General features: G+C 40.8%; 1 protein-coding gene across 2 annotated transcripts in view; it reads left to right on the top strand.

Moving 5' to 3' along the window:
• The window catches only part of SATB2 (SATB homeobox 2), a 191,764-nt gene extending 182,484 nt beyond the window's left edge, over nucleotides 1–9,280 (top strand). For both annotated transcript variants that reach the window (XM_047773161.1, XM_047773160.1), the window contains exon 11: nucleotides 7,731–9,280. In XM_047773161.1, the coding sequence (XP_047629117.1) occupies nucleotides 7,731–8,192 (462 nt within the window). In that variant the 3' untranslated portion in view covers nucleotides 8,193–9,280. The remainder of the gene's footprint in view (nucleotides 1–7,730) is intronic.
• The last annotated feature ends 6,774 nt before the right edge of the window (nucleotides 9,281–16,054 follow it).

The following is a 16,054-nucleotide window of genomic DNA, read 5'->3' as shown; positions in this document are numbered from 1 at the left end:
AATGCTGATTTTGAAAAATAGGAACTATTAGGGGGTAGAGCTAGGTTGTTGAAACTTAAGACAAATATCTCAGTTACATGATGCTTTCTATATAGTATATTTTACACATAGGAACACTTATTCGTTTAACAAACTCTGAGTTATGCCCAAGGACTTTCCAGTTGTTCTAACCAATTGTTCTTATTGCCTGTTAAATATATTTTCTCAGGATTTATAGTGGAAGAATGCTTTCCTTCTTTGGATCAATTATTTCATTTTCTGTTGTCATAGAGGAGGTAAAATTAAACAAGTACAAACAACTCACGTATTAACTCAAAATAAATGCAGACAGAAGTCATCTCCTATTGCTGTGCTTCACCACGTAGGACCTGAGGCAATGGGGCCGCCCACTCCTCTGGGCGAGGCTTGTTAAGGACAGGGGGATGCGGCCACCTGGGAGATGATTTTAACCTACTACCTATTACTCCTCTGGATCAGCCACCCACTAGTCACCTCCTTAATAATTTCTCATTTTCTCTATATAAAAAAGACCACAAAGTCTTGGCATATTATAAGTAATCCAGTTCACCCCATAATGATACAGTGAATTATATACTTTCCTAAACTTAATCATTTAGGATCTCACTTCCTTCCCTGCAGGCAAAAGCCATTATATTTTACACATGGCTCCCAGCTGGTTTTCATTGAGGCCTTCAAAATCTATTTGAACACTGAGTGGTTTAAGAAGAGCTGCTTTATCTTTCTCAGTCGACTTTTGTCATGGTACCATTTTGTCCTCATGTTTTCAAAATTTTCAGTTTCGAAGGCAGAAGACAACATGTATCCATATTATGATTATGCTTTGTCACTGGGCAAAGAGGTGTTGGGTTTTATTTTGAAGTTAATGTCTCTTTCGAATATATTTACAATCTTTCTTTCTTCATCGCCATCTTCATGTTCATTTATACACATGGATGTCCTATTTCAGACCAAAGAGATTTCAGCAAATATGTAAGAAGACACTTAATAAACTTTTACGTTTCTGTTCGATTTTGTCCTACTCATAACTTAATCATTAACACCTAACTCTTGGCGACAGGACTCCTTATTAGAAAGCTTTGTGAATTAATAGTTCCAGTTACTATAGACACTTCATAAATGTTTTATAAATGGAATTTTCTTGGTTACTCTTTTCACCCAAGGTCAAAGGTTTTAAACATGATTTCTTTTAGACATGATAAGCACTTCTGATGAAGAAGGCAGCCATCAGTTAAATGTAAATTAACCTTTCTCTTGAGGACAGAAGTGCCAGATGCATCCTTCTGGTTGTTTTTATGATGGTGTGGCTATTTGTGACACTGCATTGAAAGTTCAGTAATATATTACAAGCTGAGTTTTTTCTTAGTATGTGATGCATTTCTATTTCACTTCTCTCTAGTGATAGTGGCAGTTTCAAGCCCTACTGTGTTTTGGGCTGGATTAGATTGTATGATTGCAGGTCACAGTAGGGGTTTCCCTCACCCTGATGGTAGAATTGCCAAGGCCCTGCTGCTCTGGCCCCGGCCACCCTCCCGTTGTCATCTCTCTCTAGCAAAGGGCTGTCTGCCAGTCCTTCCTGCAGTGATCGTGGGGATGGACAGAGCCGTATCTGTGCTGTCCAATATGACATCGCACAGTCTCACTCTCCAGCACTGGAAATGTGGCTCATGTGACTGAGGGAATTGAGTGTTTTCTTTTTTTGAGATTTAATGAATTTAAATGTAAGGAGCCGTATATGTGGCCAGTAGCTGCTGTATTGGGTGACACGCTCTAACACGCTGCCTTCCTCGATAGTCTTCGAGTCTACCGTGTGTACTCCCGCCTCCTGGCCTTTTTGCTTGCTGTTTGCCTTTATCTCGGTCGCTCTTCTTCATGGCTTGGTCCTCACTTTCCTCAGGCCTCTGCTCAAAGGCTTCCTCCCTAGGGAGCCTTCCTTGGATCACTGAATCTAAAATAACTCCTCTCTCCCCCACCAATTCTCCTCCTTAGGCTTTGCTCTATTTTTGCTTAAAGTATTTATTACTACCTGATATCTTATTTGTAGTCTGTCTCCTCTGCTCTAGAGCTTTTCACTTTTCTTGTGTGGTCTTATTTGTGGAAGACAGGAGAACGTATTTAAGGGCATGGGATTTAAAATCTGACCAATGTGTTTTAGAGTCCCAGTCCTGCTCATTAGAACCCTCAAACAAATTATGCTTTCTGAACCCACCCTGTTTTCTCATCATAAATGGGGTAAAAATACCTACTCCAGGATTACTATGAAAATTAAATGAAATACATTCATAGCACCTAGGTCAGTGCTAGGCTCAATAAACTTTACATGAATGCCACTACCCATTATTAATAGTGATAGTATTGTTACTATTATTATTATTGAAGCTGCCTAGATATTTCAGTGCTGTGAACCCTAATTGTTATATTGAAAAATCAGCAATAGAATACCTTTTAAAGATTTTGGAATACAGAAATCTTAAAAAAAAAAAAAAACCTTTTCAAACTCTCTTTGTAGAAATTATCAGAAATAAATTGCTGACCAGATAAATTTAAGTTCAACTGTGATGGAGAAAAATCCAAACCCAAAGAGAGCTAGGATGAATTGTCAGGCTTCAGTGTGCAAAGGTCAAGAAGAAAGGGATGGATAGCTATCTTTTCAGAATGATATATTCTGTTATTCGGGAAAATCATGTGAAGAGAGATGATGGACTTAGGAATAGAAAGGTCAAATGCCGGGCCTCTTTTGAGAAGGGGAGAGAGGATATGGCTGGAAAGCGGGCAGACTTGGGCAGATGTACCTAAATATTTGGGTGGCTGCTCTGTGGACACTTATCTTTTTAAAAATGCCAGAAAAGAATTGTCTGGGTGTGGGAAGAACTTGTTAGAAAAGAGCCTATCTGTTCAGTTGGCAGGGCATTCTCCGTCTCGGTTGAAGTCATTGTAAATTTTGTGGTTTCAAAAAAATCAATCAGCCAGAAATATATGCCCGCACTGTCAGATGTGCTGAGCAACAGGGCGACGTAGCCCGTCCAGGGAGAATCAATGACACAGCCTCATGCTGGAGTTACTCAGGGCGTTTGCTGGGGACTGGGGCCAAACTTGAGTCATCCTGCTTTTACTAACAGAGAATTTCATACATCTCTGAGATGCTCAGACAGAAAAATTAACATTCGGTTACGCGGGAGTTCAGAAACCTGTCCTGTGAAGAAGAGACTAAAACAGCTGACATTTTATTTCGTTAGGATGTGCAAAAGCACCGAAACGGTGACTGGATGGGGGATTTTAGGAGAGGGTTTGGATGGATGTCCCTGCTGCAGGAATATCATCTTGTAAGCAGTAGGCTCGACTCTGCTCTTGTTCACAGTACCCATCTCACTCCTTGGGTCAGGGAGAAGCAAGGCCTGATTGTCATCATAATAAGCTCCTGCAGTTGGCTAGTGATGAGATGTGTATGCAATTCCTTTTGCGAAAAATTGTCAAGAGACAGTAAACAGTTCAATGTCTGGAGTAATCAGAACATTTCAGGGGAATACATACAGTTGGGACAGATGACTTGGGGACTGTCTTCGTCTCGGATATTATGCACATTGTGGTTGAAAGGGAGTTACAGCCAAAGAAAAGTGGTCATCTAGCCGAGAAACCTTGGGCAGGAGTTAATGTGGGAGACCGTTTTACTTCAGAGCTGCTCCTTTTGTCATTCTCCATTTCGACTGCTCTTTCCTGTCTGCTCAAAGAAGCTAGAAATATCCTTTCACCTTCTTCATACAAATATCGCCATGCCTCCCAACTCACTATAGAACATTGTCTGAGCGGAGACAGGGCGTTTTGGCCTGTTGATCATTTCTATTGCTGTTATTTTTCTGAGAAACCTCTTCCTCTCCTGTGATGGCAGTGACACTGTCATTGTTCCTTGGAAACCTTCTTTCTTACACGGACAGCTCCCTGGGTTTATAATGTCCAGTTTCGAGGGTGCTCCTGAGATGCTCCGTGTTTTGTGATTGGTCTTGATCGAAAGAGTACCTTCACCAGGAACTGTGGGGATTAAATGAGTTAATCCGCATGAAGGTCTTAAAACTGCCTGGCACAGAGTAAGCATTCAGTATATGGGAACTACTGCGATTGCCGCTTCTCTGTTTCGTGTGTGGCTTCTCCGTGTTAATGTGTTACTACTGCCAGGTTCTAAGTAAGAAGGGGAGGTGAAGCGGGCCAGTGGGTGGGACCTCAGGAGAAGAACAGACCCTATCATGCAGAAAGATTATAGTAACTTCAAAGTAGAGTTTTGGAAAATCTCTTTAAATCTAACCAATGCACAATGGAAAACCCCTAGAGAACCAATCTCATTATTTAATTAAATGGAACCGTTATGCTGACTTTTACTACAGAAGGCAGGCATAATTTAGAAAATGGGGCATTTTAATTCTCTTTTGTTTTCCAATTAACACAATTGCTCTAAAAGGGGGTCCTCATGCTTGAGCATACACATTCCATGAGTACATATTCCCTATATAGTTTCAGTCTCTCTCTTCCCCTTCGCCCCCAAAATCCTCACCTGTTGACACAGAGGTTCATTTATGACAATGTCAGACAGTCCAGATTACAGCCTCAGAGCAAGTATCTTTCTGCCATCAAAGCTGCCGTGAGCAGTGCAGGCCCACCGTGCAGCTCCCCTTTTCTCCGCCGGCTATAATTAGGCTGTTGAAGTAATGGAGCTCTCACTTTTTTGCTGATGCCAGCTTACCACAGCAGACCGCATGAGTTTACTCTTAGTTGAAAGTGGTAAAGAAAATGCCAAGAACATTCATTTTAATTGGTCAACATTATATGGACCTTTAGTGCCACTGTTTTATGGTCCTCTGTTTTAGATTTCTTTCTGCCACCAGCCATCAGCTTATTATGATGGAGATTCTTATTTGGATTTGATTATCTTTTTATTGCTATTTTGGTTGTTAATTGATTATGAATTATTATTTTAAAGTTTTGCCTTCTTCCGTTACCTCACCTGAGTGACAATCTTATCTGTCCTAACATTTTAAATATTCTACACCAAAGACTGACATTTTCACATCGGTAAGAAATTAGTTTTTCATCAGCTAGTCCCTGAGAGGAGGATGGCAGAGATTTTTTTCTTAAGTGCTTGCTTTGATGCTGATGTTTTGTAGTTTAAAAATAAATGGGTCATATGGGAAGTGTGTGGTGTGGTGGTAGTGGTGGTACCAGTGATTCTTTAGTGTAACTGGACGTGTTTTCTTCTGCATTGATTGGACAGATTTCCCCCAAACTCTGGAAAATGTTTAATTTGTTACTGTGACATGGAAAAGACCACATATAATAGGAGAGAATGGTAAAAGAGAAATGTGTGTTTTTAAAAAAGTGAACTCACTATTCTTGTTTGTTCCCATTCTTTTATTTTTTATTTATTTTTAGATATTTATTTTTTCCATCATAGTTGATTTACAGGGTTCTGTCAGTTTCTACTGTACAGCACAGTGACCCAGCCATATATATACATATACTTTTTCTCACATTCTCCTCCATCATGTTCCATCACAAGTGACTAGGTATAGCTCCCTGTGTTATACAGCAGGATCTCATTGCTTATCCACTCCAAAGGCACTAGTTTGCATCTCTTAACCCAAACTCCCAGTCTATCCCACTCCCTCCCCCTTGGCAACCACAAGGCTGTTCTCCAAGTCCATGAGTTTCTTTTCTGTGAACTCACTGTTCTTAAAGGTCTCAGGCGGATCCAGGAAGTTAGACACTGATCCGAATGTAGGAAATGAGGTCTTTGCCTTCGGAGTTGACATAATGCTTTTTAGTGGGGACCTTCACAGTAGCCTTTTAATGATGCAGCGGAGTTGCTGATGTAAAGCGTGAGCAGCGGCTGAGTTCCTCTCCGGGGTCCCGCTCCCGCTCCCCTCTGCACCAAGCCTGCTCACGTAGACCTCTGAGGGGGACAGGGTGAGTCGTTCTGACAGTCTTCTCTGTATTGCTTTCCTTCTTTAGTCAGTTCATAAATAAATATTAAAATGGGAAACATCATCCAGAGATGATGATGAGGTATTAGTTGTGAAGATCAAGAATAAACTTGTCTAACTAGTGTCAAATGACAGAACAAAAAGTAGTCATGAGTTTGATGTCGTTTATTCAAAGGAAACCATTCATGGGGGGTGGGGTACAGTTCTCCTAAGCAGTGGTGCATTCTTCTGGAGGGATTTGAGACAAGTTTTGTAGAGCATTAGAAGTGGCAACACAGAAATCAGAGCATGATTGGCTGGGATTACATATCCGACCTTACTTAGGAAGATCAAAGAGAAAGGAAATAAGTATAGAGCCCAGAGGTGGCTTTGCACTTAGGGATTGGCTGACTGGATCTGAGTTTCTGGTCAAGCAGAGCATTTACAGCAACACAGAAGTTCAGTCTGCTGATGTGGCACCCAGGCCAGTATGGCTCCATCTTAGGTCTACAAATGTATCTAAATACTAGAGGTTTTGTCTCTGTCTGTCTTCCTTCCTTCCTTCCTTCCTTCCTTCCTTCCTCCTTCCTTTCTTTCTTTCTTTCTCTCTCTTTTTATGAATAGGGAATAGGTAGAAATCAAAGATTTAAATTAATTACAACTAGAAATACTTGATATGAAGGATAACAAGAAAAAATCGGAAGTGTGTTGCAAAACAGAGGATTAATAGTTTACGGTGATATTGCGGAGGTCCACTATAAATTAGCCATTTAAAGTCCATAATTTAATAAAAAATTATATCTTTAAATTTGGAAGTTTTCATATTTTTAAAGAACATTATTGTTTGAGGATTAAGATCAGGGCTAAAAGAAACAAAAGTCGTTCCCAATTTTATGGAAAATTGATTTTCGAACTCATGTATTGACTCTTCCTCTGTTACATTCTAAGTTATTATGAGGCTGATATAATAATAAATATAAATAGTATACTCATTGATTGGATGTTTGCCCTAAGCCAATGCTGAACAAATGGAGGCCCACAGACCAAATCCAGTCTGCTGCCTGTTTGCGTAAATAAAGTTTATGGGCAGAGTCATGCCGGTTTGTTAATGTTCACACTATAAAGATAGAGCTGACATTGCAGCAGAGACGGTGTGGCCCTGCTAAAGACTAAAATATTTCCCATCTGGCCCTTTGCTGAAAAAAAATGTGTCAACATCTGATTTAAGTAAGTACTCTTCTTTACGTGCATTATGTCATTTAATCCTTACAACGTCTCTAGGAAGTCAGTGGCTTATCCTTCTTCTTAGATGGTGAAGTTGAGGTTGAAAGTTGTTCAGTGTCTTGCACAAGGACACCCAGCTAAGGAGGAGTCTGGACACGGACCGTGAGAACTCAGTTGTAGAGCCTGTGCTTCCTTTCCTGGTCCAGTCCCTTTGTCGTTGGACTTCAGCGAGGTGGCACATCCTGCTGTTACCAGCAAGGCAGGCCCTGGAGCCAGTTCCTTTGAATTCAAATGACCTTGGACAACACAGGACTTCACTTCTTTGTGCCTCAGAATGGAAACATACTATTATTAACCTCTTGTTTTGTAGATGAGATTCTGAATCTTCAGATAGTCCTTAAGTTTTCAGAAGGCCTCACCTTACAGTGACTACAGCATCATTCCCACGCTAAATAGGCAACTCCTACTTCAGAGGGATGATGGCTCTTGAAGGGTGAAATCATGAATTAACTGTTAATTTTTTTAAATTTTAATTATCAGGTCCTTCACAGACAGCAGTCTCAGCCAGCCAAGGAGAGTTCCCCTCCCAGAGAAGAAGCGCCTCCCCCACCTCCTCCAACTGAAGACAGTTGTGCCAAAAAGCCTCGGTCTCGCACCAAGATCTCCTTGGAAGCCCTGGGGATCCTCCAAAGCTTCATTCACGATGTGGGCCTGTACCCAGATCAGGAGGCCATCCACACTCTTTCTGCTCAGCTGGATCTTCCCAAACACACCATCATCAAGTTCTTCCAGAACCAGCGGTACCATGTGAAGCATCACGGGAAGCTCAAGGAACACCTGGGCTCGGCGGTGGACGTGGCCGAGTATAAGGACGAGGAGCTGCTGACAGAGTCGGAGGAGAATGACAGCGAAGAAGGCTCGGAGGAGATGTACAAAGTGGAGGCGGAGGAGGAGAATGCAGAGAAGAGCAAGGCGGCACCTGCTGAAATCGACCAGAGATAATGTGAACTCCTACCAGGCCAAGCAATACATGGGTCCAAGGATTTTCTGTTTGAGTTTCTTTAAAAACATTTTTTTTTGCTTTATTTTATTTTTGTCTTTTGGGGGGGTCTGTTTTGTTTCTCTTACCTTTTTTTGACATTTCTTTGTTGCACAGGATACACCTGTAGACTGAATAAGTTCAGTATTTCCGAATCAGACATCGCCTTGGCAAAGACACTAAAGTGTTACGCTTTTACAATGGACTGGATCATAGTCATTATAATCACAGGAGACTCTGCCTTCATTATCCTTGCACTTATGGAGGAGACACCAGGCAAGTCCCAGGATGAAAAGACCTACGAAATAAATGAAGGAAGCTACAAGTGTGTGTGTATATGTATATGTATATATCTCTATATTTACATATATATATTAAATTGCATGGGACAGAGAACTTTACAATCCTGAAAGAATAGACTGTGAAATGAGTTCTTAAAGAAGAGACTTGTTTATGTATTAAAAAAAAAAAACCACTTCACAGTGAGTCGCTTTGGCTTTTTGATAAACTGCGGCCTGCTCTCAGGGTGGGGTGACTATTTTTGAATTCCTATTTATTTTCTGTGTTTGTCCCTGATTTTTTTTTTTTTTTTAATTCTATAGCTTCCTATCTGGCAGCTTGATGGGTAATTTTTGAGGTATGTATTTAACAAAATAAATCAACACTGCCAAAAAAAGAAAAAGAAAAAAAAGAAAGAAAGAAAGAAGAAGAAAAAGCAAAGGGAAAAAAAAAATCAGGGCACCTTAAAATGATACTGGTCAAATTAATCTTAAAGACACAATGCACATTTAAAATGACTTGATGCGTTCCGTTATTCAACTTGTCGTTACTGTAGTGAACAGATGCATTTCTGTGGAATTCCAAATGAGTAAACCTGAAATTCAGTACGGAGAAGACTTGTCCATTAGTGCAGTCTCGATAAAATGACATTTTGACGTCAGACATATGGAATTCATAGTATGAGCCACATCTTATTGTGAAATTTATTTACCTGCTCGTGGCTTCAGATCTTAAAATTAATAAGCCTGCTCATTTAAAACTTGTTTATTGTTGCTGTTTTCTTTTTCTTTTCTTTCCTTTTTTTTTTTTAAATAGAAAGTAGTTCCGTGTAATGTTAAGTTAGAGAAGAAGTTGCTGCCCAGTTAAAGGGGCTCCCTCTCAAACACACCTCCGTCCCTCCGTCTCCCAAAAGACATTTCTCATTTCCGTCTCGCTTTGGACTCCTTCTTCGTACACATTCCGTGTCCACCTAAGCAGACGTTTTCTCGTCCCCGCTCTCACGAGCCTCCTCCCTTCCCTGCTGTGGGGGCAGCCTAACAAGAACCTGTTTTTGAATCATTGTGCAGCTCCAGGCAATAGAGTAAGCGAAGCAATGTCAGTGGAATCACCTACTCGGCACAAACGGAAACATTTTCCCAGTTCCCTACATAGCAGTTACCTTACGTAAAGCAGAACTAATGCCGACTGGCTGTTTAGTGGAATGAGCATTAAAGCTGCAATCTACTATAGTCCTCCCCACCGCCTCTAGCTTCCCTCCAGAAACACCAGTAGCATTGCTTTCCACTTCTACTTCTAGTCATTGCAAGAGGAGACCTCACCTTCAGGACTGGCCGAGTGCACCTAATCCATGCTTCGAGGTGCCACCACACAGTCCTACATGGTTGGATTTTTTTTGAGTTGTGCTGTCATGCAACCTTGTCAAAGACCTCATGCAATATCACTTTGAAAGTTATTTTCTGTTTACTACACAAACATTGTAATATAACTGTTAATACTATTTATATATTTGAAAGGTATAAAAGGTCGGAGTTAAAAAAAAAAAACCTCTATTGTGTAGATATTAACTCAGAACTTAACAATATACAGGGAGAAGACATGTTGCAATACAAGCTAATTCTAGCTGCTCAGTAACCTCTGGAGTTTTTAAAGGGACATTTTCCTGTACTTTTTCAAATAACGATGTTTAAAAAAAATTCTCTGAGCGTCATATACCTTTGCAAAAGGATGGTGGTTTGCAGTTAAGCCCTGGGCCCATCCTTCCTATTTCTGTAGTATGCTGCAGCTTTAATCAGAAAGTCCATGGTTGCTGCTTCCTGATCTCCGAGTTACTCTTTTCCAAATTGTCTTCTTACACTGTTGCTGAAGGTCACTCTGTACATGTAATGGAAACTGATTTTGCCAAGCTCTTACGAGGTGGTTCATCTATCGATGGCATCCGCATTTGGTATCTTTTACACTTTCAACCAAAAATTTATTAGGTATTTTTCAATGCTAAGTCTTGCCTTTTATTTTTTAATTTCACTGCCAAGTTTGCAGTGGTTCTAAGTGAATCTGTGGGCATTTTAGCCTGTGGTCTTGCCAGATCTTTGCGAATTACAATGCATATATGTCTATTTATTCAATATCTGTCATATAATATCTATTTGGAAGAAGAAACTTTCTCTTGTAGTGCCTCTTGACAAAGCACAATTTCCCGCCTTTTTTTTTTTTTTTTGTGAAATGAAAAACAAATTGTGTTTTATTGCGGTATCAACAATGTGAATAAGGATTAACATATTGTAAATGTTCTTTTTTCCATGTAAATCAACTATCTTTGTTATCACTAAGTGATAATTAATTTTTAACTTATGTGCATTGTTAGGCTGTTAGAATTTTTTGGTTGTTAAAATAAAACGCATTAAAAAAATATGACTTTGTCAAGTATTTCACTGGGCATTGCCTTCTTTCCTGCTCAGTTTTTCACGTGGAATGAGACCTGGTGAGTGGAAGGAAAGTCCATTCCCTTATTTACAAAATGAGACAGCAGTACCTGCAATTATAGATGTTTCAGTCCTGTCCAAAGCAAGGACGTAATTGTACATGTGGATATATGTGAGTCTCTGTGTGTTTATAAACCTCTGCCTGCTCACATCCTGGGCCTGGCAACTGCGGTAGTCATTTGCCCAAACGCTCTCTTGTATACAAACAAAACTCAGTGTAAAAAGATATATTTATGGGCTTGCTTCTTTATTTTTCTAGTGAATATTTTCTGTTTATAATTAAAAAACCACAAATGACTGCATGTCAGGAAACTTTTGGAGCACATATGTCCATGGTTAATGGACATAATAAAAGTCTTTTATATTTAGAGCTGGGTACCATAATGTGAGCATAGAGGAATGCCGGAAGGATTGATGTATCTGAAAAATGTGTGAAAATGATTTTTTAGAAAGTGCTTACAATGGAAAAAATTGCTCAAAAGACTAAAGTTAATAAGAAAGGAGCAAGTGCTTTAGCTTCAGAACTGGCAGAGAGAAAGTCAGTTAAAAAGCGATTCTTTTGCTATTGTAAATTATCCTGGCTTTTTTTTTCTTTTTTTCATTTTTATGCATTTGGGTGACTTACAGATGTAATTTTTCTTTCCGTTCGTCCTCCATTTCATTTGCCTTCCCCTCCCCCCATGATAGTTAACAGCCCACGTATCCTGTAGATATGTTTTAAGGACAGTTTGTGGAAACTGGTGTTTGCAGAAAGGCAGACAGCCCCAAAGCACAGCGTGCTGAAGGATGTTAAGGAAAAATTAGAGATTCAATAGAGGGTGAAACCTATTGCTTACGCAAATGTAAATGAAGTCTGCGTTTGGGATAAAGATATGGAAAGTAAAGGATGTGTGAGAGAACCTGACTTGTAACAAGTACTTTCCACCTGCCGGAGGCTGCGTTTTGGGGGTCGTATGTCTTCAGATAAACTCAAAACCAGGAGGCTCTGCCCATGGATGGATTGCCTTTTGCCTAGAAGGTGGTCTCTATGCTAGCAACTTTTATTTCCAAGAAAGCAAAGTAAGCGATTTCTTGACTGTGTATTAAGTCATAGCATCTCAGAGCCATCATTTTATCAGTTGCGTTTTTGTCTTTTTTTTCTTCCTTAGAGGAGAGATTTTCCTTTATACTGTTAGTTCTTTTTCTGGAAAGTATTAAACTAAGATTTAAATGTCCCCACATATTTTCTAAAGGGCAATCATGGCATGACAGGACGGTACAGGTTTATTATACATGTACTCTATGCTCGAAAATTTGCTTAGAACCGAGGTGACAAGGAAAAATATATGACTTGATGCTTTTCCCTCAAGGAGCTTATAACTTATTGGAAATGTATAGTATAAACCCAGGAAAAGTGAAACGGCCATACAACATTTGTCTCCAGATGGATATTTATTTGCTTAGTGAGTGATATAAACATGTGCTCTAATTTAGAGAAGGAAATTATTAACATTTGTGAGCTAGAATGGTCTTGAAATGTACGTCACTTAGGATTGACTGCATAAAATTTAAAATACAATGAAATAACGGCCCAGACAAGGGAATCGTTTTCCTGTTTTTTACACAAAAGAAATTGCTGAGATAATAATCTGGCTTCACCAAATTGGTCAGGGAACCCAAACTCCTTCTGTCTCCCGACATCACTTCTCCCGTGTTCTCTCTTCCTCGTGGTCCGAGATGATTGCTAGAGCTCTCACCATTACACCCGCTTTCCAGACACCAGGAAGGAAGAAGGAGTAAATAATGGCATGGTCCCTTTCTTTCGTGGAGACGTCTGCAAGTCCTACATCTCAATGCAAGGGAGACTGGTAAATGTTTCTAGCTGTTCCATTAACTCCAGAGAGAAGGGGAACATAGATATTTGGCAAGCCACTCACAGCCTCTGCCAGAGAAATTACCAAGAAGGATGCTGAAGATAATAGATAAGACGAGGACAAGTGAAAATGTACATTTGCCCACTGCTACTCCTCGTACCGAGTACCTCTTCCTCCTCCCCATCCTGAATCCTTTTCCTGGCTAACTTTAAGAATCAGTCTGAGCATCACTTCTTCCAGGAAGACCTTCTGATCTGTCCTGCCAATGTAGTTACAGATCCTCCTATGCCCATATAGCATCCAGAGTATTCCACCATCACAGGGCCGCCCCTGTTCTTGCAGCATGTTATGGATGCTGTGCCCCGTGAGAAGGTGTGAAGTCTTTCCTTGCATTTACTCATGCAGAGAACAGGGGTGGGCAGGTGGAGGTGGCACGGACCACATGGAGATGGTGTGACAGTGTTTCCTCCGGATGAGCATGTCCAGGACTGGCACACTGAGTCAGAGACAGAAACGAAGAATGAAAAGTGTAGCGAGGGCCAGGTGATTGAGAACCCTGCCAACTCAGGGTTGCAGGGACACAGTAGAGATAGGCTCCAAAGCCAAGCCTGCATGTTTCCATTGCTTACATTTTCCCTCCAGGATCACGCTGCCCCTCCTTTTATGTCCTAGAAGCTCCTAAAAAAGCTGTATGAACTGAACATCAATTTATTGGCCAACGTATTTTATAGGAGATGACCTTTGGGCGTCTCTTCACACACTTTTTCATCATCTTGTCTGAGTATGACATTTCTGATGGAGTTTTGTTTTGAAGGAAAAACCTGTTTTTAAAAAAACGACGTGCTCTGCTAGTAACACTGTCCCAGAAGGATCTAAAAGTGGCTTCTTTGGTGGCATTTTAAGAGGTTTAAAGTGTTACCTTCACATATGGAGAAATAATGACAAAAATATTCCATTAGCACTGTAATGAATAGTGCAGAGCAATGATTAATTAAGGAGAGAACTGTAATTTATTCACTCTCCATTATCAAGTATAATCTGATTTTAACACAAAGCAGCACAGACCAAGGGGGTCCTGGGAGGTTCTGTGGCAACTTTGGGCTGTGCAATCCTAGGAACCCTTGCCCACCTTAAGAAAAAGGAGGAGAAAATTCTAGTTTTAATCTTTCTCAAGTTGACTATGAGAAGGCAGCAAGCTCTCCTAGTATCTATTACTTACCCGTTGTGCAGCTTATGTTATTTCCCAGATCCTCAGTTTCTTCATCCATAAAGGGGGGCTAATAACTTGTGGATCTCAGAACTGTTATGATTAAGTCAAATAACTAGTTAGAAGCGTCTAGAACAAATCCTTCCTTTCTTCCTTCTTCCAAGAGAGAAAAAGAAACAGGATATTATAAAATGTTATAAATGACTTAAAACACTTCAGATAAGTTTTAGAGTAGGATTAAATCTGATGTTTCTAAAGGTTGTTTGTTTACACGAGTTAAAGCATTTGTGTTTGGAAGGGTTGCTGTGCTGTGTATTTCAGCTTTTTTTCTGTCCCTCTCTTTCTTCCCCTCTCTCATTACAGTCTCTTTCTGCCCCTCCCTCCTTTCCCCTTTCCTTCCTCCTGTCAAGAGCTATAATATGGTTTTCTTTCTAAATTAGAGAGAAAATGTAAGAGGCAGTTTAGCAGCCTTCTGAAGCCTTCACAATTAGATGTTTGAACACCAGTGGCACCCCACGGTCTTGTTTTTCTCCTGCTTCACTGCTGCTCATTTCTGGTATGTTTCGTGGATTTCTTCTTTTCCCTCCAGTGTCTGCGTGCTCAGCTGCTGCAGGCAGGGGTCGTCTCTGGTCCTCCTCTTCCCGATCGGCACTCCTTCCTCATCCGCTATGGAGATGCTACAGGTACCCAGGTGCCCACAGCCTCCAATTCCTACCCGCAGCCTAGACCTTTTTTGGGCTCTCCACACTGTTCAGTTCTACTGCTTACTCACCACCTCCGTTGAACATGGCCTTGTCGTCTTTCCCAACTTTGCCCATCCAACTGATGGCAGTTGCTTGGACCTAAAACCATGGGTTTATCCTTTATTCTTTTTCTTTCAGAAAAGTTCTTTCGATTCTGCCTTCAAGGTATATTCATGATCTGACAATCTCTCACCTTCCATCTTGCTACCAGCTTGGTAAGAGGCACCATCATCTCTTACCTGATCTGACCCTCTCTGACCTTCTTGCCTTCCGATTTCCCCCTTCTTCCTGGCTACAGAGCGTTGTCCCTGGAATACACGAGAGCTCGCTCTTCCCTAGCTTCTACTTCTTCACTCTGCCAGGAAAGCTCTTCCCCCAGATGACCACAGGCTCACACCTCAACTGTCTGCTCAGATGTCACCTCCTCAAGGACAGCTGCTCTGATCACCTTATTTAAAGTTGCAAACAGACCCCAATGCCACCCTCTGGATCCCTTTGATCCTACCCTACTTTATTATTACTTTTTTTATAGCTTCTGACATAATCTAGAATTTAATTATTTTTTTCGTGGTTTTGTTTATCTGTCCAATCCTTTACCCCAATGAAAACACCGGGGCGGGGGGGGGGGGGGGGGCAAAAAACCTGTTTTTTTTAAACCAGTGGGCTATACTTCATAGCAGTTTCCAGCTTGTTGGATGTTTCAATTTTCCCAGCATCGGTCTGGATTAAGGATTTAAATCACTTTCTAGAGATGAACTCTGTCTGAGTAGTTCTTTAGTGCATAACCAAGGTACCTGAGGTCTCAGGAACTTCCAGGGCTGACATCTGTAAGCCCACATTTGGATAATTTATAGTCCGTGATTCTACACTGTCTTGGAAGATGGAATCACTGAACCATGGATTTCGTTGTCTAGCACATCCTCTTATTCAAAGCAGAAATCCAGTTTCAGATTGGAGGACTCCTTGGCTACAGGCCAAGTAGTCTTTGTCCCTCTGCAACGAGGCGCTTATGCCTTGGAACCCAGCCCATTCCCCTTTGGGTCAGCTCTGCTGTCTCTGAACTGTTACTGATGCCACCTAAGACTGTGTGGGCTCTTCTAACAATCACCTCACATGTTTGAATTCACATTGGATTTTGACCACTGAATCCCTTAAATTCTTAGATTTTTTTAAAATTAACCACGTGATATAGCTGCAAAGAGAGCTTATGTCATTCAGACTGCCTGAAGAGAGAAATACTGCTTGCATCAAGGGCAGTGATCA

This window comes from Phacochoerus africanus, chromosome 3 (genome assembly GCF_016906955.1).
Source record: "Phacochoerus africanus isolate WHEZ1 chromosome 3, ROS_Pafr_v1, whole genome shotgun sequence".
Classification (NCBI taxonomy): domain Eukaryota; kingdom Metazoa; phylum Chordata; class Mammalia; order Artiodactyla; family Suidae; genus Phacochoerus; species Phacochoerus africanus.
Note: the sequence above shows the minus strand (reverse complement) of the source record. Positions and strands in the feature narration are given on the sequence as shown.